Source organism: Zophobas morio, unplaced genomic scaffold (genome assembly GCF_036711695.1).
Source record: "Zophobas morio isolate AGI-343-1 ecotype UQ-CSIRO unplaced genomic scaffold, CSIRO_AGI_Zmor_V1 ptg000021l, whole genome shotgun sequence".
NCBI classification, from domain to species: Eukaryota; Metazoa; Arthropoda; class Insecta; order Coleoptera; family Tenebrionidae; genus Zophobas; species Zophobas morio.
Window position 1 is genome coordinate 27357218 of NW_026972126.1, and position 25723 is coordinate 27382940.

A 25723-nucleotide genomic window follows, 5' to 3' on the forward strand; every position below is an offset into this window, starting at 1 on the left:
CAACTGTGTTCACATTTATGTATTTTTTGTTTGTCGAGTTGGTGACTGTAAAACTTAAAAACGTTATAATTGGCGGTTGACTCCAGTCGAGGCGATACGGTCGAAAATTTACGACTCTAAATTTAAAGCTGTTAAATTTTAATCGTCCACGGAAATAAGGTCGTTACAATGCAGTACAACAATAACAAAAACATAAAACATGAATTCGGCTGTGAGTGAATTTTAGACTTTAAAGTTTAAAAATAATCCGGGTAATATTGACAATTTATACATTTTTTGCTTCAGGTCTAGAGAAGAATGAAGAAACCGCAATGGCTCTATGAAACACTGAAAGCAGGAGGGCGCCACGTGCGGCTCGCCAGGGTAATACATTTTTTTTTTATACACTAAGTATATTATATAGGGCGTGTCAGATTTATGTGAGAGAAACACGGATTTTGTGCTGGTTACCTTACGTAAATATATTTGTACACCCTGTACTGATCGTTGGTTGCTGAGTGGTTAGAAGTAGGTCTCCCGTTTCTGGGAGATTTTTGGAAAAAAATCAAAATTGATGACGTCATCTCAAAATGTTGCCTAATTAATCCTATGTAAAATAACATTTAATAATAAGATAATCTGTTTTACTGTTCAAATCAAGAACGGCTCGCCCCATTTTCCTGAAAATTTTATAACTTTGGTAATTTTTTTTGATGGATAAAACCTGAACGCGCTCGCTGTGCTCGCATTCTAAATGTTTTTTTTAAGATTAGTGTCAAAAGATAAATACATAAGAACTTATTTATTTTCTCCGAATTTTGTATTTTTTCAGATTTTTTTTTGGTTCATTTTTTGGATTTTTTGGATTTATGGAATTGAATTTCTTGGGTTTCTTGAGTTTTTAGATTTCTTCGGTTTTTTGTTTTTGGGTTGTTTGGATTTTTAGTTTTTTTTTTGGTTTTTTGTTTGTTTGAATTTTTTGTATTTATAAGTTTATACAAATTTAATAGGGACAAAATTAGTCTTATCTTAGCAAATGCTAGCCCCACCCACCCGCCCGCTATTTTCTCAGAGGATAAGACGTTTGCCAAAATTAGTCTTATCTGAGCAAGTATTAGCCCCGCCCACCCACCCCTATTTCCTCAGAGGATATGTGATTTGCCAAATTAAGACTTATGTTAGCAAGTACTAGCAAGTACTACCCTCTGAGAAGAAAGGGCGGGTGGGCGGGTTTAGTACTTGCTCAGATAAGACTGATTTTGGCAGATGACATATCATTTGAGAAAATAGGGGGCGGGTGGGCGGGGCTAGTGCTTGGTAAGATAAAACGGATTTTGGCAAATGACATACCCTCTAAGAAAGTGAAGGGTGGGTGGGCGGGGTAAGTACTTGGTAAGATAAGACTGATTTTGGCAAATGACTATTCTCTGAGAAAAGAGGGGGCGGGTGGGCGGGCCTAGTACTTGTAAAATAAAACTGATTTTACCCCTATTAACTTTGTGAAAACTTGTGAAATTTAAAGGTGTTAAATTGCAAATTTTCATAATAACGAGTTACCAAGAAATTAATAAAATGCAAAAAGAAAATTTAAAAAACAAATTCAAATTATCAAAAAAAATCGATTTTTTTTGTAAATCCCAATAAATTCAAACAAAAAACAAAATCAATTATGAGACCCTCGAATTTTTCGATATTTCGATTTTTCAATTTTTTGAGTTTGCAATTTTCCCACTTTTCGATCTTTTGATGTTTCGATTTCACCGTTTTTCAATTTTTCGATTTCGATTTCTCGATTTCTTGGTTTTTCGATTATTCGAATTTCCAGTTTTTTGACGTTTCAGTTTTGGGATTTATGTATTTAGATTTTTTGATTTTTCAATTTTTCGCCTCTCTAAATTTCTCGATTAATCAGATTTTTTAATTATCTGATTTTTCGATTTGTCAAATTTTCGACTCCTCTAAAGTTGTAGAATTTTTCAATTTTGGGTTTTTTCAAGATTTCGATTTTTAAATTTTTAGATTTTTCGACGTTCTGATTGAAAATTTACAAAATCGAGAAATCAACGAAGCGAAAAGTCAAAAATTTGAAAAATCGAAAAATGTAAGATTTAAAAAATCGCAAAATTCAAAAAATAGAAAGTCGGACAATCTAAAGATTTAAAAATCTAAACACAATTGAAAAATCCCAATACTGAAAATTCTCTATACTTAAACATTGAATAATTGGAAAACCGAAAAGATGAATTATCGAAAAATCGAAACATCAAAAGATCGGGAAGTCGAAAAATAGAAAAATGTGAAAATTCAAAATAGAAAAATTTTAACTTAAAAAACCAATAAACCAAAAAGTGAAAAATCCAAACATCGAAAAACTGAAAAATTAATTCCGAATAATTGAAAAACCGGAAAATCTAAAAACGAGAAGGCAAAAAATCGAAAGATTGAGAAATCGAAAAAACAAAAAAGTGAAAAATCTAAAATTTAAAAATTCAAAAAATTGAAAATTTAAAAAATCGAGCAAACAAAACATCAACAAATCGAAAAATCAAAAAACTGAAAAATCGAAAAATGCAAGAACTAAAAATTCATAAATACAGAAAGTCGAAAAATCTAAAAATTTAAAAATCGAAATACATATTGAAAAATCCCAAAACTTAAACATTGAAAATATGAAAGTCGAAAAATTCAGAAATCGAGAAATCGGAAGGACGACAATTCGAAAAGTCGAAAAACTAAATAACCCATTAATCGAAAAATTGAGAAATCAAAAAATCTAAAAATTTAGAAACGCAAAAATTGAGAAATTGAAAAATCGAAAAATTTAAACACATAAATCCCAAAACTGAAACGTTGAAAAATTGGAAAATCGAAAAGTCGAAAAGATGAATTATCGAAAAACTGAGAAATCGAAATCGAAAAATTGAAAAACGCGAACTCGAAACATCCAAAAAGTGAAAAATCTAAAATTTAAAAATTCAAAAAATTGAAAATTTAAAAATCCGAGCAAACAAAACATCAACAAATCGAAAAATCAAAAAACTGAAAAATCGAAAAATGTAAGACTTAAGAAGTCGCAATATATTGAAAAATCGAATAAGTGAAAAATCAAAAACACGAAAAGCCGAAAAATCGAAAAATTGAGATATCGGAAAATTAAAAAATCGATTAACCGTGAAATTGAGAAATCAAAAAATCAAAAAAGTGAAAAATCGAAAAATGTAAGATTTAAAAAGTCACAATATTTTGAAAAATCGAATAAGTGAAAAATCAAAAACACGAAAAGTCGAAAAATCGAAAAATTGAGATATCGAAAAATCGGAAAATTAAAAAATCGATTAATCGAGAAATTGAGAAATCGAAAAATCCAAAAATTTAGTAACGCCAAAAATTGAGAAATTGAAAAATCCAAAAATTTAGAAACGCTAAAACTTGAGAAATTGAAAAATCGAAAAATTGAGAAATTGAAAAATCGAAAAATTGGAACACAAATCCCAAAACTGAAACGTTGAAAAATTGGAAAATCGAAAAATAGAAAAGATGAATTATCGAAAAACTGAGAAATCGAGAAATCAAAATCGAAAAATTGAAAAAACGAGAAATCGAAACATCAAAAGATCGAAAAGTCGAAAATCGAAAAATTGAGAAATGAAGTGGTTAAAAATCGAAAAACGTGTCAAATTTTCGACTCCTGTTTAAGTTTTAGGATTTTTCAATTTCGGGATTTTTCAAGATTTCGATTTTTAAATCTTTAGATCTCTCGACGTTCTGATTGAAAATTTACAAAATCGAGAAATCAACACATCAACGAAGCGAAAATTAAAAAAATTGAAAAATCGAAAAATGTAAGACTTAAAAAATCACAAAATTCAAAAAAAGAAAGTCGAACAATCTAAAAATTTAAAAATCCAAATACAATTGTAAAATTCCAAAACTGAAAAATCTCTAAACTTAAACAGTGAAAAATTGGAAAACCGAAAAGATGAATTATCGAAAACTGAGAAATCGAAAAATCGAAACATCATAAGATCGAAAAGTCGAAAAATCGAAAAATTTAAAAAAGGAAGTGGCTAAAAATGGAAAAATGTGAAAATTCAAAATTGAAAAATTTCAACTTAAAAAACTAATAAACCAAAAAGTGAAAAATCGAAACATCGAAAAAATAATTCCGAAGAATTGAAAAACCGGAAAGTCTAAAAAATCGGAAGATTGAGAAATCGAAAAAACAAAAAAGTGAAAAGTCTAAAATTTAAAAATTCAAAAATCGAAAATTTAAAGAATCGAACAATCAAAACATCAACAAATCGAAAAATCAAAAAACTGAAAAATCGAAAAATGTAACACTTAAAAAGAAGTCGCAATATTTTGAAAAATCGAATAAGTAAAAAATCAAAAACACGAAAAGTCGAAAAATCTAGAAATTGAGATATCGAAAAATCGGAAAATTAAAAAATCGATTAACCGTGAAATTGAGAAATCAAAAAATCAAAAAAGTGAAAAATCGAAAAATGTAAGATTTAAAAAGTCACAATATTTTGAAAAATCGAATAAGTGAAAAATCAAAAACACGAAAAGTCGAAAAATCGAAAAATTGATATATCGAAATAGCTAAAGATCGAAAAATGGGAAAATTCAAAATTGAAAAATGTAAACTTAAAAAATTGCAAAATTGAAATATGTATCGAAAAACTGGAAAATTATTCCGAAAAACTGAAAAATCGAAAAATCTAAAAATGAGACGGTAAAAAATCCAAAGATGAGAAATCGAAACAAAAAAATGAAAAATCTAAAATTTATAAATTCGAAAAATTTGAAAATTTACAAAATCGACAAATCAACATATCAACAAAGCGAAAAGTACAAACATTGGAAAATCGAAAAACGTAAGATTTAAAAAATCGCAAAATTTTGAAAACTCGAATAACTAAAAATTCAAAAATACAGAAAGTCGAAAAATCTAAAAAGTTAAAAATCGAAATACATATTGAAAAATCTCAAAACTTAAAACATTGAAAATATGAAAAATTCAGAAATCGAGAAATCAATTTACATTAAAAATTTAGTAACGCAAAAATTGAGAAATTGAAAAATCGAAAAATTTAAACACATAACTCCCAAAACTGAAACGTTGAAAAACTGAAAAATCGAAAAGTCGAAAAGATGAATTATCGAAAAACTGATAAATCGAAATCGAAAAATTGAAAAACGCGAACTCGAAACATCGAAAAACTGAAAAATTAATTCAAAAAATTGAAAAAACCGGAAAATCTAAAAACAAGAAGGCGAAAAATCGAAAGAACCGTTAAATCGAAAATTGAAAAATCGAAATATCGAAAAACTGAAACATGGAAAAACGAGAAGGCAAAAAATCGAAAGACGGAAATGGAAACAACAAAAAAGTGAAAAATCCAGAATTTAAAAATTCGTAAAGTTGAAAATTTAAAAAATCAAAACATGACAAAATCAAAAAAGTGAAAAATCGAAAAATGTAAGATTTAAAAGGTCCCAATATTTTGAAAAATCGAATAAGTGAAAAATCAAAAACACGAAAAGTCGAAAAATCGAAAAATTGAGATATCGAAAAATCGGAAAATTATTAAAAAATCCATTAATCGAGAAATTGAGAAATCGAAAAATCGAAAAATGCAAGTTTTAGAAAATCGCAATATTTTGAAAAATCGAATTAAGTGAAAAATCAAAAACACGAAAAGTCGAAAAATCGAAAAATTGAGGTATCGAAAAATCGGAAAATTAAAAAATCGATTAATCGAGAAATTGAGAAATCGAAAAATCCAAAAATTTGGAGACGCCAAAAATCGAAAAATCAAAAAATTTAAATACATAAATCCCAAAACTGAAAGTCAAAAAATTGGAAACTCGAAAAATTGAAAATAAGCGAAATCGAAACATCAAAAGATCAATAAGTCGAGAAGTCGAAAAATCGAAAAATTGATATATCGAAATAGCTAAAGATCGAAAAATGGGAAACTTCAAAACTGAAAAATGTAAACTTAAAAAATTGCAAAATTGAAATATGTATCGAAAAACTGAAAAATTATTCCGAAAAACTGAAAAATCGAAAAATGAGACGGTAAAAAATCTAAAGATTGAGAAATCGAAACAAAAAAATTAAAAATCTAAAATTTACAAATTCGAAAAATTTGAAAATTTACAAAATCGACAAATCAACATATCAACAAAGCGAAAAGTACAACAATTGGAAAATCGAAAAACGTAAGATTTAAAAAATCGCAAAATTTTGAAAACTCGAATAACTAAAAATTCAAAAATACAGAAAGTCGAAAAATCTAAAAATTTAAAAATCGAAATACATATTGAAAAATCCCAAAACTTAAAACATTGAAAATATGAAACTCGAAAAATTCAGAAATCGAAAAATCGGAAGTACGACAATTCGAAAAGTCGAAAAATTAAATAACCCATTAATCGAAAAATTGAGAAATCGAAAAATCTAAAAATTTAGAAACGCAAAAATTGAGAAATTGAAAAATCGAAAAATTTAAACACAAATCCCAAAACTGAAACGTTGAAAAACTGGAAAATCGAAAAGTCGAAAAGATGAATTATCGAAAAACTGATAAATCGAAATCGAAAAATTGAAAAACGCGAACTCGAAACATCGAAAAAGTGAAAAATCTAAAATTTAAAAATTCAAAAAATTGAAAATTTAAAAAACCGAGCAAACAAACATCAACAAATCGAAAAATCAAAAAACTGAAAAATCGAAAAATGTAAGACTTAAGAAGTCGCAATATATTGAAAAATCGAATAAGTGAAAAATCAAAAACACGAAAAATCGGAAAATTAAAAAATCCGTTAATCGAGCAATTGAGAATTCGAAAAATCAAAATACTGAAAAATCGAAAAATGCAAGATTTAAAAAATCGCAATATTTTGAAAAATCGAATAAGTGAAAAATCAAAAACACGAAAAGTCGAAAAAGCGAAAAATTGAGGTATCGAAAAATTGGAAAATTAAAAAATCGATTAATCGAGAAATTGAGAAATCGAAAAATCCAAAAATTTAGAAACGCCAAAAATTGAGAAATTAAAAAATCCAAAAATTTAGAAACGCTAAAAATTGAGAAATTGAAAAATCGAAAAACTGAGAAATTGAAAAATCGAAAAATTGGAACACAAATCCCAAAACTGAAACGTTGAAAAATTGGAAAATCGAAAAATCGAAAAGATGAATTTTCGAAAAACTGAGAAATCGGGAAATAAAAATCGAAAAATTGAAAAAACGAGAAATCGAAACATCAAAAGGTCGAAAATCGAAAAATTGAGAAATGGAAGTCGTTAAAAATCGAAAAACGTGTCAAATTTTCGACTCCTCTGTTTAAGTTTTAGGATTTTTCAATTTCGGGATTTTTCAAGATTTCGATTTTTAAATCTTTAGATCTTTCGACGTTCTGATTGAAAATTTACAAAATCGAGAAATCAACACATCAACGAAGCGAAAAGTAAAAAAATTCAAAAAAACAGATAGTCGAACAATCTAAAAATTTTAAAATCTAAATACAATTGTGAAATCCCAAAACTGAAAAATCTCTAAACTTCAACATTGAAAAATTGGAAAATCGACAAGATAAATTATCGAAAAACGGAGAAATCGAAAAATCGAAACATCATAAGATCGAAAAGTCGAAAAATCGAAAAATTGAAAAATGGAAGTGATTAAAAATAGAAAAATGTGAAAATTCAAAATTGAAAAATTTCAACTTAAAAAACTCATAAACCAAAAAGTGAAAAATCGAAATATCGAAAAAGTGAAAAAATAATTCCGAAGAATTGAAAAACCGGAAAATCTAAAAAATCGAAAGATTGAGAAATCGAAAAATCAAAAAAATGAAAAATCGAAAAAAGTAAGATCTAAAAAGTCGCAATATTTTGAAAAATCGATTAAGTGAAAAATCAAAAACTCGAAAAATCGAAAAATTGGGATATCGAAAAATCGGAAAATCGATTAATCGAGAATTTGGGAAATCAAAAATTCAAAAAACTGAAAAATCCAAAAATGCAAGATTTAAAAAATCGCAATATTTTGAAGAATCGAATAAGTGAAAAATAAAAAACACGAAAAGTCGAAAAATCGAAAAATTGAGGTATCGAAAAATCGGAAAATTAAAAAATCGATTAATCGAGGAATTGAGAAACCGAAAAATCGAAAAATTTAGAAACGTAAAAAATTGAGAAATTGAAAAATCGAAAAATTGGAACACAAATCCCAAAACTGAAACGTTGAAAAATTGAAAAAACGCGAAATCGAGAAGTCGAAAATCGAAAAATTGAGACTTGGAAGTGGTTAAAAATCGAAAAATAGCAAAATTCAAAATTGACAAATTTCAAGTAACTTAAAAAGTGAAAAATCGAAACATCGAAAAACTGAAAAATTTATTCCAAAAAATCGAAAAACCGGTCAATTTATAAACAAGGCGAAAAATCGAAAAAAAACCGTTAAATCGAAAATCGAGAAATCGAAAAATCTAAAAACGAGGAAGCAAAAAATCGAAAGATTGAGAAATCCAGACAACAAAAAAGTGAAAAACCCAAAATTTAAAAATTCGAAAAGTTGAAAATTTAAAAAATCAAAACAAATCCAAAAATCAAAAAAATTAAAAATCGAAAAATGTAAGATTTAAAAAGTTGCAATATTTTGAAAAATCGAATAAGTAAAAAAACAAAAACACGAAATTTAGCTTCCAAATTAAATTACACCTAAACATGCTCATTGCGCTCGCATTTTTAATAGTCGTTTAATTTTTCTCTCACCGTTCTGAGTGTGAGGGAGGTACGGTGTAGATTATTTATGTCGATTTTTTTGTTGGTGTGGCGACATTGACATATGTTGTATCCTTTTCAAAGCGTGAAATGACAACTGACCGACAAAAGAGGGAGAATTCGACTCGATATATGCGTGTCATTCTTGGGACCCGAAAATCTTAGAACAACACATAGCCATTAAAATAATCATTTAAATTGTTTAAAATAATATACACCTGTACTTGTAGTTTATGAATCCACCCCGACTTTGATAATGTAATTCAAACTGGCGCCAAATTTGAGCAACTTGAAAGCATTTTTTCGGTAAAAAACTGGTAATTATAGAACTGGAAGACAGGACGTGATCAGGACAATCGCCATCGTTTCAAATTGCAAATGTTGTCCTTGTCAATCTTGTAACTAAATTTATGTCTTCCCACCACGATATTAAAAATTATGACTTTCCAGTTTAATTATCGCGCTTGATGTCTAACAACGTTTCATTTTTACACTTCAACAGTGTAATTCGAACAACTGCAACAAAAGCACATTTTACCAATAAAAACGTCAAAACTTAAATGCGAAATAAACAATTTTACAACCTGAATTGGCACAATTTACGAGGCTCAAAACTTAGGTTAGGTTTCGAATCGTATTGCAAAACCCTTACGTCACCTATGAATATCAAACAATATCACTAATACCAACCCGAACCACTTCCAGCCTCAACAATTGCCGAATCGTACAACACAAATTTTTCAACCTGGAGGGTGGCACCCCTTCCGTTTGACACCTTGCCGCTTTAAACCCATTATCACCTTCTTTGCCGCCCCTTTCTTTCCGCCTAATCCGCTCTCCCATTCTCCGCCGCCAAAGCGTGCCGACCTTGAAGCCGCCAACACCACGTGCGTTTGTTTTTGCCACCTCGGCAAATCTCGGCTACCGGTCGTGTGAAAGCTCAGCGCCCGATTGGACCACGTGTCGTCTCTCTTCTTCTAATTCTCGCAACGATGTGTAGTCTGAGTCTGGCGCGTCGTGCGGAGGAGGAAGAACTCGTAAAAGAAAGCGAGGGAAGGTGGAAGAAAAATGAAAACCGACGAGGCGCAGACGATCCTAATTGAGGTAATTTGGGTGCGATTTTGGCACCACTGTGTGCTAAGTCCGGAGCGAAGTTAGCGCTCCGACTGGACGAGGGACGATTCGGGCGTGAGCGTGCTTGATAAGAGTGATAAAGGGTGTCCGGTGCGGAAGTGTGTTTTATTTTATAAGTGAATAAACGATTGCGAATGTTGATCGAGAAGTTTCCGGCGTCAGTGTTGGCCGTGGAAAGGGTTACCATAACAGCGGCATGGTCTTGATGGGTGTTCGCGTGGAGAGTAAGTGCGGCTTTAGCAAAGTTTGATTATGAAAAAGGGTGACATCTGCAGTGAAGATGTGACAATTTTTCGGTAAATGACATACGTCACTTGTCATTCGTTTTCGTTGCGTATTTTTGGCGGTAATTTTTCCGAATTCAAAAAAATTGCACAAAATTGAATTTATTTACTCATTTAATGCAGATTTAGATACTCGTGAGTGGCAAATTGGTGCTTGTTTTTCGATAAGGTGACGTTCGATTTACAGATTTTGCTATTTTAAGATAAGATAACTAAACAAACCACTTGAGAAGCCATGAAGATGTTCAGGAACGTTAAAATCGGCGCCAGGCGGCACCTTGACACTCTTTTCTCGTTTATCTGTCTGTTGCATTCGGATATTGTCGCCAAAGCTTCAAATAAAGCTAGTACATCGCACAAGTTACTAAACTCCTCAGGTTGTTAAATCAAAATTAACCAAAAGTTTCGATGTCTCTGCCGCGTAGTAAATTCGTTTTTCGTACAAAAACCGATAAGATATGTTGACGATAAAAACATGTTTTTGTACACGTGTCAATTTTTTTAATTTGAAGGAAAATAAATTGTAAAATATCAGTATTAAATTATGTATATATATATTTCTAATTGTAATTTAAGCTTACGTTATCTCGTTATCTTGAGTAGTAAGCTCATCCTAAGTTATTATTGTACTACAAAACAAAATTTTGAGGTGACATCTTCACGATATGCAAAAACTTTTCGGTATTTATGACCTCAGTCTGACACAAATTCTGTGTAATCCTGGGTTAGTTTTATCTCATTCACCCTTGTAAAATCCTTTTAACTATTTCGTCATTTCAAATTTGTATAGCGTCAGCTTTCAACAAATAAATTTTAGCCCATCCCAACTTATCTCGATAGGAGTTATTAATGTAAAGAAAATAGGGTGTGTTCGATTACCGTGTTGTTCAAATTTGTTTATAGTTTTGAATAAACAAAAAAGCGTATTTTGAGTAATCTTGCGAAAGGTGACATCACTTTTTTATTTTTAAGAAAAAATGTATAAGGAAAATATTCATTTGGATGGGGGAAAGACTTAAAAACGCAATTCTATGAATCGCATTTTATTTCGATAAGAAAATTCTAAATCAGTTTATCTGAAACCTCAAATATTGTAACAGGTGCGAAAACCCATGGGCGAAGGTTATGGAAGTACTGTCTAAACTCTTTAGACCAATTTTTTAAAACCATGTGGAGGCACTGAACCGTTAAGTAATGCATTTGTCGACTTCAAAGCCGGTGTCAAATTCTCATGGTGCCAGCGATCGTAAATTTCGCCCTTCGGGTCAGGCTTATCACGGTCTCCCCAATTCGACTGACGCTAAAATTCCAAACAGATGTTTCGAGCTTTTTACTTGGAAGTGAAACTCGTGTTTGTTTTGAGTTTCCATTTTTGGCCTAAAAATAAACTGACTTGTTGCAATAAACAATAAATGTTGCGATGTTATGTTTCTTTAGATTTATGAATGGGGAAAAAAAGCCTAATTTGTTTTTACGAACGGTTTCAAGTCTAAACTTTGAAAAAGCTGGTCGGTAAAAATCTTGACATGAAACTTTTTTTTCGTTTATCTGTAGTAGTAGTAGTATTGGGTTTTTTTGTTCTAGAGTTTTTAATTTACGCAAGTATGATAATATTGATAATCGCTTAGATAATCTAGATTAAATTCAATTACATTGAAATTCTTTCAGAGAAATTTTAACAAAAGCCGGATTTAATAACATGTTAATGTTTTTTTTTTTAATATATAGAATTCTCTTTCAACAACAGGTTAGTTAAACATGTTTTCAGTTTCTTGTTAGGAAAAGTAGACTTCATATGTTAAGAAAATATGGATAAAATATAAGCCCCGCCCACCCACCCCTTCTCAATTGTAATGAATATTTCATGCATCGTGAGTTGAAGTGAAGGGCGGAGTTTAGTTGCAAAATTCCCATTTTTTTACAAGAAATTACCATATTATGAAATATGTTTTTACAAGGGTAGAATTTTTTAGGGAAATATTGATGTTACAATTAAAATCGCCCTTCGGTCTTATTAGGAATGAAAAACTCATCACAATTGAGATCGGGGCGGCTGGGTAGGGCTGAATTTTTATTTTTATTATTATTTTTTAATATATAGTTTTCTTTTAACAGGATAGTTGAACATATTGTCAGTTTCTTGTTGGGAAAAGAAGACTTCGTATATTAAGAAATAATGGGCAAAATATAAGCCCCGCCCACCCACCCCTTTCTCAATTGTAATGAATATTTCATTCATCGCGAGCTGAAGGGCGGAGTTTAGTTGCAAAATCCTCATTTTTGGACAAGAAATTATATGAAATATATTTTTAAAAGGATAGAATTTTCTAGGGAAATAATATGTCACAATTAAACTGACCCCCCCCCCCCCCGTCTATTTAGGAATGAAAACTCATCACAATTGAGATCGGGGCGGGTGGGTGGGGCTTAATTTTCTTTTTTTATTTAATATACAGAGTTTTCTTTCAACAACAGGAAAGTTAAACATATTGTCAATTTCTTGTTGAGAAAAGAAGACTTCGTATATTAAGAAATAATGGACAAAATATAAGCCCCGCCCACCCACCCCCTCTCAATTGTAATGAATATTTCATTCATCGTGAGCTGAAGGGCGGAGTTTAGCTGCAAAATCCTCATTTCTCTACAAGAAATTCCCATATGAAATATGTTTTTAAAAGGGTAGAGTTTTTCAAAGAAATATTGATGTTACGATTAAACTCCGCCCTTCGTCTGATATGGAATGAAAAACTCAGTACAATTGAGATTCAGGCGGGTGGGTGGGGCTGAATTTTTACTTTTTTTTATTATTTTTTAATATACTATATAGTTTTCTTTTAACAGGATAGTTAAACCTATTGTCAGTTTTTTGTTGGAAAAAGAAGACTTCGTATATTAAGAAAAAATGGACCAAGTATAAGACCCGCCCACCCACCCCTTCTCAATTGTAATGAATATTTCATTCATCGTGGGCTGAAGGGCGGAGTTTAGTTGCTTAATTTTTGTTTTTTTTTTAATATATATAATTTTCTTTCAACAACAGGGATAGTTAAACATATTGTCAGTTTCTTGTTGGGAAAAGAAGAATTCGTATATTAAGAAATAATGGGCAAAATATAAGCCCCGCCCACACACCCGTTCTCAATTGTGATGAATGTTTTATTCATCGTCAGCTGAAGGAGGCGGAGTTTAGTTGGAAAATCGTCATTTCTGGACAAGAAATTATCATGAAATATATTTTTAAAAGAATAGAATTTTCTAGGGAAATAATATGTCACAATTAAACTGGAACCCCCCCCCGTCTATTTAGGAATGAAAAGCTCATCACAATTGAGATCGGGGCGGGTGGGCGGGGCTTAATTTTCTTTTTTTTTTAATATACAGAGTTTTCTTTCAACAACAGGATAGTTAAACATTGTTGGTTTCTTGTTGGGAAAGGAAGACTTCGTATATTAAGAAATAATGGACAAAATATAAGCCCCGCCCACCCACCCCTTCTCAATTGTGATGAATGTTTTATTCATCGTGAGCTGAAGGGGCGGAGTTTATTTGCAAAATCCTCATTTCTGGACAAGAAATTAATATGAAATATATTTTTAAAAGAATAGAATTTTCTAAGGAAATAATGTCACAATTAAATTAACCACCACCCACCCGCCCTGGAGATCGGGGCGGGTGGGTGTGGCTTAGTCTTTGTTTTTTTTTTTTTCTTTATATACATTGGTTTTTTTTTCAACAATTTTCAATAATTTTGGACTGTACTCCTAATGTAAATCACGTAGAATAACTTGTACTTTTTCGTTTTTCTCGAGAAAATGAAAAACTGAAAAATCTAAAATTGAAAAATTAAAAATTGAAAACTCGTGAAATTTCAAGTCGAAAAACCGCAAAATCTAAACATGGAAACTGCCAAAAGTTTGAAAATCGGAAAACTGAAAAATTGGAAAATTAAAACTCGAAGAGATATCGTAGAGTTAAAGAAAAAAAAATTGATAAATTGCAAATTGAAAAACTGACGAAACGGAAAATTGAAAAAAAACAAAAAATTATAAAATGGGAACATTAAAAAATTATAAAAATAAAGAAAATAAGAAACTGAAGCGAAAAATTGCAAATGAAAAATGCAAGATCCTCATTTCTCTACAAGAAATTACCACATGAAATATGTTTTTAAAAGGGTAGAGTTTTTTAGAGAAATATTTATGTTACGATTAAACTCCGCCCTTCGTCTGATGTAAGCCCCGCCCACCCACCTGTTCTCAATTGTGATGAATGTTTTATTCATCGTCAGCTGAAGGAGGCGGAGTTTAGTTGCAAAATCCTCATTTCTGGACAAGAAATTATCATGAAATATATTTTTAAAAGGATAGAATTTTCTAGGGAAATAATATGTCACAATTAAACTGGACCCCCCCCCCCCCCCCCGTCTATTTAGGAATGAAAAAATCATCACAATTGAGATCGGGGCGGGTGGGTGGGGCTTAATTTTGTTTTTTTTAATATACAGAGTTTCCTTTCAACAACAGGATAGTTAAACATTGTCGGTTTCTTGTTGGGAAAAGAAGACTTCATATATTAAGAAAATATGGACAAAATATAAGCCCCGCCCACCCACCCGTTCTCAATTGTGATGAATGTTTTATTCATCGTCAGCTGAAGGAGGCGGAGTTTAGCTGCAAAATCCTCATTTCTGGACAAGAAATTATCATATGAAATATATTTTTAAAAGGACAGAATTTTCTAGGGAAATAATATGTCACAATTAAACTGGACCCCCCCCCCCTCTATTTAGGAATGAAACACTCCTCACAATCTAGATCGGGGCGGGTGGGTGGGGCTTAATTTTCTTTTTTTTTTATAATATACAGAGTTTTCTTTCAACAACAGGATAGTTAAACATTGTCGGTTTCTTGTTGGGAAAAGAAGACTTCGTATATTAAGAAATAGTGGACAAAATATAAGCCCCGCCCACCCACCCCTTCTCAATTGTGATGAATGTTTTATTCATCGTGAGCTGAAGGAGGCGGAGTTTAGTTGGAAAATCCTCATTTCTGGCCAAGAAATTATCATGAAATATATTTTTAAAAGAATAGAATTTTCTAGGGAAATAATATGTCACAATTAAACTGGAACCCCCCCCGTCTATTTAGGAATGAAAAACTCATCACAATTGAGATCGGGGCGGGTGGGTGGGGCTTAATTTTTTAGTTTTTTTTTAATATATAGAGTTTTCTTTTAACAACAGGATAGTTAAACATATTGTCAGTTTTTTGTTGGGAAAAGACTTCGTATATTAAGAAATAATGGACCAAATATAAGCCCCGCCCACCCACCCGTTCTCAATTGTGATGAATGTTTTATTCATCGTGAGCTGAAGGGGGCGGAGTTTAGTTGCAAAATCCTCATTTCTGGACAAGAAATTAATATGAAATATATTTTTAAAAGAATAGAATTTTCTAGGGAAATAATATGTCACAATTAAACTGGACCCCCCCCCTCCGTCTATTTAGGAATGAAAAACTCATCACAATTGAGATCGGGGCGGGTGGGTGGGGCTTAATTTTAGTTTTTTTTTTAATATATAAAGTTTTCTTTTAACAACAGGATAGTTAAACATATTGTCAGTTTTTTGTTGGGAAAAGACTTCGTATATTAAGAAATAATGGACAAAATATAAGCCCCGCCCACCCACCCGTTTTCAATTGTGATGAATGTTTTATTCATCGTCAGCTGAAGGAGGCGGAGTTTAGTTGCTAAATCCTCATTTCTGGACAAGAAATTAATATGAAATATATTTTTAAAAGAATAGAATTTTCTAGGGAAATAATATGTCACAATTAAACTGGACCCCCCCCCCTCCGTCTATTTAGGAATGAAAAACTCATCACAATTGAGATCGGGGCGGGTGGGTGGGGCTTAATTTTAGTTTTTTTTTTAATATATAAAGTTTTCTTTTAACAACAGGATAGTTAAACATATTGTCAGTTTTTTGTTGGGAAAAGACTTCGTATATTAAGAAATAATGGACAAAATATAAGCCCCGCCCACCCACCCGTTTTCAATTGTGATGAATGTTTTATTCATCGTCAGCTGAAGGAGGCGGAGTTTAGTTGCTAAATCCTCATTTCTGGACAAGAAATTATCATGAAATATATTTTTAAAAGGATAGAATTTTCTAGGGAAATAATGTCACAATTAAACTGGACCCCCCCCCCCCCCCCTCCGTCTATTTAGGAATGAAAAACTCATCACAATTGAAATCGGGGCGGGTGGGTGGGGCTTAATTTTGTTTTTTTTTTTTAATGTACAGAATTTTCTTTCAACAACAGGATAGTTTAAACATATTGTCAGTTTCTTGTTGGGAAAAGAAGACTTCGTATATTAAGAAATAATGGGCAAAATATAAGCCCCGCCCACCCACCCGTTCTCAATTGCGATGAATGTTTTATTCATCGTGAGCTGAAGGGGGCGGAGTTTAGTTGCAAAATCCTCATTTCTCGACAAGAAATTAATATGAAATATATTTTTAAAAGGATAGAATTTTCTAGGGAAATAATATGTCACAATTAAACTGCCCCCTCCCCCTCTGGTTAGGAATGAAAAACTCATCACAAGGGAGATCGGGGCGAGTGGGTGGGGCTTAATCTTTGTTTTTTTTGGTTTATATACATGTTTTTTTTCCAACAATTTTCAGTAATTTTGGACTGAAAAATGAAAAACCGAAAAATCTAAAATTGAAAAATAAATGGAAACGGCCAAAAGTTTAAAAATCGGAAAACTGAAAAATTGAAAAATTAAAACTCGAAGAGATCGTAGAGTTAAAAAAAAATTGATAAATTGCAAATTGAAAACCTGACGAAACGAAGAATTGAAATTGAAATTAAAGAAACAAACAATTACAAAATCGGAGCATTGAAAAATTGAAAAATAAAGAATATAAAAAACTGAAACTAAAAAATAAAAAATTGAAAACTCGAGAAACTCAAATCGAAAAATTGCAAAATCTAGGAATTGAATTGAAAAGTTGAAAAATTGAAAAATTAAATTTAAATTTCAAAACTCGAAAAAATGAAGCAAACAAAAAAAGAAAAATTGAAGAAAAAATGTAAGTCAAGTTTGAATTGACTGCACTTCGGGGGCGAGGGAAGTTCTGTTGAAATAACCATCGACCAATTTTTTTTATTAAACAAAGAAACCTTCGTAGAATTCCGAAATTTTGATTATGTTACCATAAATGATAGAAAGTTCTTTAAAATTTTCAAAATAAATAAACAAGCAAGCTATGAACCTTTATTAGTTTATGCATTTGTTTCAAGGGTAAAGAGTACTGAAGAGGGTTTAGTTCTACATCTGCAAATTGAAAGCCTAAGAAAAAATCTTGTTAAATCGTAAATTAAAAAAAACACAAATGTTTTTGATATTTTAGGCAAAGTTCTGGATTTTTAAAAACAGTAGTTACCACAAATAAATTGGCGCTGCAATTTACACGAGTGGGAAACGGACATTCTATGCGACTTGCACGTAATTTTTTCTACGATTGCATTTAATAATCAAATGTGTCTCTAATTAGCCGTAATTAAGTGGAGTTAACTAATAATTCGTAATTATGCGAAAAACCAATTCTATGCGAGTTACACAAATTTTTTTCTACGATTTCCGTTTCATTTAGTTATTTTGAACCAACTCCCTGAATAAATCAATTAAATGTGTCTCTAATTAACCGTAATTAAGTGCAATTAACTGTAAATAAGAGTGATAATAATACCAATAAATATTAAAAACAGAACGGAGCCGTCCAAACATCCACAAAATTCCGCCGTCCTAAAATTAAGTTGGAACAACACTATTTTTAAATCCATGTTTAGAATGCCTTCGTTCCACTTCGTTTCCTTTTTCGTGGTCCGTTTAGCGCTAATTGGTTCGGACCCTAATGGGTATTTAATTTTTATTTTTTAGTGTAATTTAATGTATATCGATTGATAAACTAATTTTAGTGTTAATAACAGCCAGTGGCGCACCCAGCAAAAATTGATTGGGGGCATAGTACATAATTAGGTATGATAATTACAACATTAAACTAATACATATTTAATAGATATAATTTATTAGTATGTAGTTAGTTAATAATTATTTTGTTTTTAATTCATCTTGAAATTTAGAGAGCGGCGTCGCAGTAGACGTAAAAGTGTCCGGATTAGTTCATTTTTGAAGGGGAAGAAACTACTGGTCGTACCTTCAGCGGCGTTCGTCATTCCTTTGCAATTTTTTGTAATTTAATCCAACAAAACACACAATCTTCAAGTTTGTGGTTTTTAAGCCACATCCGGTGCTGTTACACCATGAAAAAATATAAATATGATAAGTTTTTCGAATAATTCGAACTTAAAAAAGTGAAACTAGAATACCAGATGTCGAAGTTGTTTGAATTTTGAATATTACTTCATAATGTGGCCTCAGAAATGAATGAGCGATAATACCTCTTATTTCCACTTTTCCTTTTATTATTCATGTTACCACAACAATGCTACTATTATCGTTTTTGTTATTTATTATTCTCAAAGGCATTCAACACACCACGGTCACCCGAACCAGAATGAACCAACGTCTCGTCAAAACCCTTCTTATACCCAAGGAAAATCACCAGCTTTCACAAAAATCCATTAAAAACCAACTAAAAACCATCAAAACCCAATCAACAACCAACTAGTTCCAAATCGTTTCCCAAAGCACCCATCAACATTCGAATAATGCAAACTATTTTCCGACGAGTCGACACATTTTCCATTTGTTTCGTAACCAGAAGCGACAAAACCATCGACGCCTGCTCATTCCTGCAGGTTTTTCAACTCGTCGGTGCCCCAAGGACATCCGCTCCTTCCGAAACAATACCGATCAACGGATAAATAATAACACTAATAACGATAATGCGCTGGAAGCACTCTAATTAATCCGTTCCCACGATTTTCGCGTCGTAAAAAACCAGTTTCAGTAACTGAAGCGCATCAAAGTCTGAAACATGCGTCGACCTCTATATGAGCTTAAAATAACGTCGGCCATAAATCGTGATTCTTTTCCGCCGCCCCCCCTTCGAAGCGAGGTTATAAAGCCGGCCGGAGAGCGGCGGCGGAGGCACTTTGTGGTGGTTCTTCGACTTTGGTGGCTGTGCTTTGTGGTCAGCGGACGCCGATTGGTGAATATTGATGTTTTTTTTGCTTGTGGAGTGTGGGATTGTGCGTTGCGCCGGTTTCAGCTGAGAGAGAAGGGGGCGCGCAGTTGTGACTTAAGTCGGCAGTGGCTTTGTTGCGAAAGCTCGAGACTAAACAATGGAATAAAATTTATTGCCTTTTGGGATTGTATTTTTTTATTGTTTGGAATTTTATTTTGTCGTGGCCTTGTGAGCTGTGTTGTAAGAGGAAGTTTTAACACGTGTTCGAGCATAAATAAAGTTTTATTTATTGAACAGTTTTCGAAACGGTCGTAAATTGTAATTTGTCATGTAACTTGTAATTTATTTTTGAGTTTGAATTTTATTTTTTTATGTGGATATAAACGCTTTTTTTGATTCAAGGTAATATTTGAAAACCAAGTTCACATCTTAAAAAATAACCCCCAAGCGAGTTTTATTTGTATAATATTACAATAATTAAAAAAAAATGTCTCAAGTGTTTAAAGATGAACAATTACTTCGGTTTTTCCTAGTGACAGTTTTAAAATTAAAAAAAAATCCGTAAAAATTACAAAAATTTAAAAAATGGACACACTCGAAAAAAATGGAGAATATCTAATTTTTTTTCAATGGCAGGACACTAAAATCCAAGTCGGGCTTTTTTTCTGATACAGGGCCGTCACAAATAACAAGGAAAATTTTTGGTTAATTTTTTCAAATGATTTTCTTCAGTTATCAATTTTCGAAAGCGTTTAGTTGTTAAAAGTGAACATTTTTTGCAAATTTTCTGAATAACTGAATTTAAAAAAAATAATTAAACAACTTAAAAAATATACCAGTGACAGTGGCGCAATTAAAATAATATTTGATAATAATAATAAAATAATAATTATAAGTTAAGCATGTACTGATAATTTTTCCCATTAAATTAATTACGTAAATGAAACACGCTGAAGCTGAAGACATAATAAATCCGTTTTTGTTTATATATGCGAAGAAACAAAACTTCCATCTTAACCTAGTTGTTTTTCTAAATAAATCAACAAATAAAAAAATCTCGATAACCTTAGCCATTCCGTCACTTCATGTCGTATTTGCATACCAGATAAGCGAATTATATTTGTTCAAAGCGGCTGAAGATCCTTATTTTAGAGTAAACTTCCGCTCGCTATCTCTCTCACGCTCGTTACATTACCGGTATGTTTGGTTTTAACTGGATGCAGAAATTATAGAATGCCTATGACTCGAGTGGACATCGACGAAACCATAATTCGCCGCTGGAAAGGCACTAATTTATCAAACCCGGTAAGGACGGAGAAGAACCAATAAAGAACCGTAGAGATTTACAAAAATAACTTGTCTTAATCGAAGAGGAGAACATAGACGATCTTCTCGCTTAAGTATGTTTAGTTAAGTTTACGGAAAGCTAAGACTAGGAGAGGATAAGGATAGGACTACGCTACCTTTAACTTGTAATATTGTCACAATCCAGCCCGAGGAAGGACTTTTGTGATTAATTTCTGTAGTGAGTCCAAATTCTCGCTCGACTACACTTTCGAGAAAACGAAAGCTTGATTTTTCTATTTGATTTGATAGATCGAGTGTCCTTTTTTTGTTATCAAAATGTCTTCTTGGACTCATTCCTTCATACAGTTTCAATTTAGAACAGCAGCAGCACGTAAGGCTAAGGTAAGAACATCAGGGTGAAAAGGTTTCGTGGCACTGTGTTTAATAAATTTTTGGCCGTGTTCGAAATTTCGTACGTTTGCACACTTTCGGAATTTTGTACCTAGACTGGCGCCGGATTACCCTTCTTTGATTCGTTTACTTGGAAATTTTCTTTGGTCGTTTTTATTTGTTTTCGATCCAAATTCAAAATTACTTTTTTTTCTAAATTTATTTTTAATTATTTTCAGTGGCAAACTGAGCCGTTTACCGAAAAAGTGCTCCGACAGTTACACGAGATACCACAGGTGGTCATTAACAGGGAAAGGTAACTAACTACAACACTCGAAAATTTCGTTCAGACTCCATCGATTTTCTTTACTCATCGCACCCTGTACCGCCCCCAATGACAACCAAGGTTTTTCTTTTGTTTTAGCGTGATCCGCCACACCCGCGCTGACCACAACGTCCCCGACATCTCGAACATCGCGAGCTACGTCGAGTGCACCAGCGAATCGACCCGGGAGTTGCACGCCAGCGCCTACGAGGATGACAATATCGAGAATGAATTGACTAGAATGTTCAGCAATGAACACGACAAACCAATAGACACCAAAGAACCCCAAGTGACCGCCCCTATTTCGAAAAAACACAAAAGACGGGCAGCTCTTAAGAAACTCGTCGAGCTCTTCGGTTCGGCACTCGATGACTTGGAGGAGCCCACGCCTCGAAAGAGGATTCGAAAGCGACGGCGGCACACTCTACCGGTGTCCCTGCCCATAAACCCCGAGATTCTCACCCCTTTGAGGGTTAAAGAGAAGAGGAGGAGCGAACCCGACCCGGGTACTTGTAAGAAAGTGGTTAGGACGAACGTAGCTCGGACGGTCGAAGTGACTTACAGTCGTGTGACGCACCTGGTGCTCCCGCCGGTGTACCACGAGACGGCGCGAGTGACTTACAGTGACCACGAGATGGAGACGGCGTTCGTGGTGGGTCAACCCCAGACGGGACACAGCGAAACCGCGAAAGCCACTCAGAAGATGACGACGTTCATCGATTTGACGACGGAAGAGGAGAACACGGTGATGGAGTTCAGCGGGATCAAGGTGGCGGTGAAGGGCGAGTACTTCAAAGGCGAGAACAAAGCGCCGTCGATGCCGTCGCTGTCTCCGAACAAACCGCCGGATGCCACGAAAGGGGAGCAGGTGATCCTCACGCAGAGGCCGCCGCCTCCTGGGAAGCAGCCGGAGCTGGAGATATTTCCCGTCGAGACCGGCGGGAGTGCGCCTATTGTGTTCACTCAGAACATTGTCGTGGCTAGAGCGACGAACGCGGGTGCGGGGCACCAGCAACCAACCGTCGGGAACAAAGCGGTTGCCCAGGTGGTTCCGTTGAAAGAGAAAATCCACGGACAAAAGCGACCCAGCGTCGAGTCGTCTAAGACCATGGAAGCCCCTTTGGTTCCGTCGCGTCGGAAATGCAGTACGGACAAAACGGGGCTTCCAGACCACTTCAACGTACCTTTGAGCGGAATCCAGCAACAGCCGACTCTTAACCAAGCTCCGGATCTTCGGCAGGTGAACGCGTCGGTCCTGGACGAGTTAGTTCAGTGGGAAGCCGCCAAAAAACGCGCCTTAATCCAATCTCAAGCACCGACGGGGTACCCCGTCTGTCGACCTAACTTCCAAGTTCCTCCGCAGTGGCAGTGGTCCACCGTGAACAACCCACAAATCGTGCAAAGACCTAACGCGGAACCCACGTACAGTCAGCTGCCGCCGCGTCTAGTGCGTCTGCTGAGTGTCCCTACCGACTTCACCCTCATATCTAACTCCATGTGTGCGGAACGACTTTACCCTCACGTTAATAAATTCGTGCAGTGGCGATGCAACGCCAGCCAGTTTCACGAAAAAAGCAGACTTTACGTAACCCCAGCCGATTTCAAAGAACACAGCAACAAATTCATGGCGTACTTTAACAGTCTCCGGGTTGTCTTCAGCCGTAACATGGTGAAGGAGTTATCCGGAGTAGAAGTCCGCGACTTCAACATCCACCAAATCCTCACCTACCTCTCGGTCAAAATCGTCGAAGGCAATCGCACCGTCACCGTCTTTCGCATCTGCAGCACCCTCTACTCGATGCTCGGACCAGTGGAAGCCGAACTGAACACCCCTTTTTTACGCAAACTCTTCACCACCATCAAGACTTCCGTCCAAAAGATGGAAGAAAAATCCAAGAAAGGTAAGTCAAGTCGGAAACGAGAACCCCGAGGATAATAGTGAGTTTCTTAGCGCTCTTCACGGCAGCGCAGCTGCAAGTTTTACAAACGCAAATCCGTCAGTACAACCATATACAGAATTGGCTTAGCGCGAATATCGGGTCCGTGCCGCTGCGCGTTCGGATCCCGCCGCAGAAGAAGCAGCAGCCTCCTCAGCAGAACGCGCAGAGGTGGCAGAGGAGCGCTGTCACCGAGACCACGAGGAATGTACCACTAGACACCAACGCCAGTACTGGTGAAAGTACGACAGCGCAGGCGCCGGAAAGCGTCACCGACAAGAATGCGCCTGCGCAGAATCGCGAAAGTGTGGCCGAACCTAACACGCAGACTCCTGTAGTACCTGAAAATCCGCAAACCAAGAAAAACGTGCAAGAATCTCAAGAGTGCAATAAAGAGCAAACGGCAGTTCCGACGAACGAAGTTAATAGTGTTAAGAATGAATCGAAGGACGGGAAAGATGAGGAGGTTATAGATTTAACGTGGATAGAAGATGGAGACCAGGAGGAAATCCTCGAGGAGATAATAGAGTGCAAATACTTTCCGTTCAAGGCCGAAAACTACGAAGAGAGCGAAGTCGTTGCGCGAGAGGTAAATAGGTGTTTTGGGTGTCATGGGTGTTAATAGTTGGGTTTTAGGTGGTTTCGCCCACGGATAGCGGTCTCGGGAGTCCGGTGGCTCAGGTTAGTGTCCCGTCTGCGATTTTTCGTTTCAAATTGGTGTGTTTGTCTTTTTACAGAGTGATAGCGATGGATTTAAGTGTCTCTGTGGCAACAAAGCAATATACGTGTGTGCTTGTAATTCGTCGATGTATTGCAGCAGCGACTGTCAAGTAAGTCTGGACTAGGGTGGAAATTTTTGATTTTTGGGGTGTTCGTGCTTTTTAGGGCCGGGATTGGGTCTATCACCAGAAGTTGTGCCATAAGATGAAGTCTTGACAAGGAATGAGGCAACGAAACGTCATTCCAACTAAAGACTGAAATACACACAGTATTACTAAGGTTATGTTTGCGTTAATCGAAGTTACTTTTTGTTATTATTTTGCAAGATTTTAGGTCTTGTTGAGTATTTTTCTATTTTTGTATATTCTACCAAAGCTTCAAATTTAAATTATAATAAAGATTACTTTTTTTTTTAGTTTCGTTATTTATGAACGACTGACGAGTGTTTGTGTTTGTGTTGACCTTTTCTTCATATGGACGCTCGTAAAAATTTAATGACATCGTAAAAACAAGTTAGTCGATTCGATTAAAACTAAATAAGTTTAAATAGCGTGTCGATCTGAGGCTAGAACCACTCGAAATGTTGTGGAATGAAACTGGCTTCCTATGTCAAAAAGTGGGGTTAGAATAATTGCATGAGAAGCCACATTCACACACACACATTAGGGGGCTTCAGTCGCTACTTTTACGTTTTCTCGACCTTTGATGACCCCTTGAATACGAAAAAATAGGTCTCCCGTTTCCGTCTGTCTGTCCGTCTGCCGTCCCGAATTTTTATTAGACGGATAATCTTCGAAAGTACTGGGTCGATTTTTGTCAAATTTTGTATTTATATTAGGAATATCATGTAGATGTCAAAATGTGATGACGTCAATTCAGAATTGTACACAGTAAATGGGTTTTAAATTTCTATGACTCCGTGTTGAGTTTTTACCCGAAACGTCCAGATTTTTGGAAAAAAATCAAAATTATAAAACATTTTGCAACTTAATTTTGAATTTGACAAGTTGAATACTTTGAAATTTTGCGGATGTTTTAAATTTATAGTGAACATATTTTTTAATCAAAATATATTCGCTTATCCCCTCCAAAAAATTGATAAATACTATCAAAAATATGCAAAATATGATAAGTCTATATTTGTGATTTATGACTGCATCCATATTTTTTAGGTTTTGCTTATAGAGGCTGACTCAAAAAAATTAACCACTGAGTTAAAAAATAAACATCCAATCAGATTTAGGAATTTAACTCGTTACTATGGAAATTTGCAATTTAACACCTTTAAATTTAACAAGTTTTTACAAATTTAATAGGGGCAAAATTAATATTATGTTAGCAAGTGCTAGCCCCGCCCACCCGCCCCCTAGTTTCTCAGAGGATATGACGTTTGCCAAAATCAGTCTTATCTGCGCAAGTATTAGCCCCCCCCCCGCCCACCCCTATTTCCTCAGAGGATATATTGTCTGCCAAAATCAATCTTATCTGAGCAAGTACTAGCCCCGCCCACCCACCCTCTATTTTCTCAGAGGATATGTCATCTGCCAAAATTAGTCTTATCTGAGCAAGTTCTAGCCCCGCCCACCCGCCCTCTATTTTCTCAGAGGATATCACGTTTACCAAAATCAGTCTTATCTGCGCAAGTATTAGCCCCACCCACCCACCCCTATTTCCTCAGAGAATATGTTGTCTGCCAAAATCAATCT

At 34.2% G+C, this 25723-nt stretch overlaps 1 protein-coding gene across 10 annotated transcripts; it reads left to right on the plus strand.

The window, feature by feature from the left end:
- The first annotated feature begins 282 nt into the window (after positions 1-282).
- Positions 283-24432, plus strand: LOC135131999 (uncharacterized). 10 transcript variants are annotated; one of them, XM_064059900.1, is made up of 8 exons: positions 19316-19382; positions 20591-20663; positions 21275-21351; positions 21460-23261; positions 23312-23886; positions 23934-23978; positions 24035-24127; positions 24183-24432. In XM_064059900.1, the coding sequence occupies exons 2-8, from the start codon at positions 20592-20594 to the stop codon at positions 24231-24233; spliced, it is 2715 nt and encodes a 904-aa protein (XP_063915970.1). In that variant the 5' UTR covers positions 19316-19382; position 20591; the 3' UTR covers positions 24234-24432. The 10 variants fall into 10 exon arrangements, with proteins under 10 accessions (XP_063915974.1, XP_063915975.1, XP_063915977.1 ...); XM_064059903.1 differs by lacking the exon at positions 19316-19382 and adding an exon at positions 20919-21047 and having other exon boundaries at positions 19758-20883; XM_064059904.1 differs by lacking the exons at positions 19316-19382; positions 20591-20663 and adding an exon at positions 283-363.
- Positions 24433-25723: the final 1291 nt, after the last annotated feature.

Excerpts from the sequence above, each read along its gene's own strand:
- LOC135131999 (XM_064059900.1), top strand. The coding sequence starts at position 20,592 with ATGCCTATGACTCGAGTGGACATCGACGAAACCATAATTCGCCGCTGG. Across the intron at positions 20,664-21,274 it reads GCACTAATTTATCAAACCCG|TGGCAAACTGAGCCGTTTAC; the intron begins GTAAGGACGGAG and ends AATTATTTTCAG. Across the intron at positions 23,887-23,933 it reads GCGAAGTCGTTGCGCGAGAG|GTGGTTTCGCCCACGGATAG; the intron begins GTAAATAGGTGT and ends GTTGGGTTTTAG.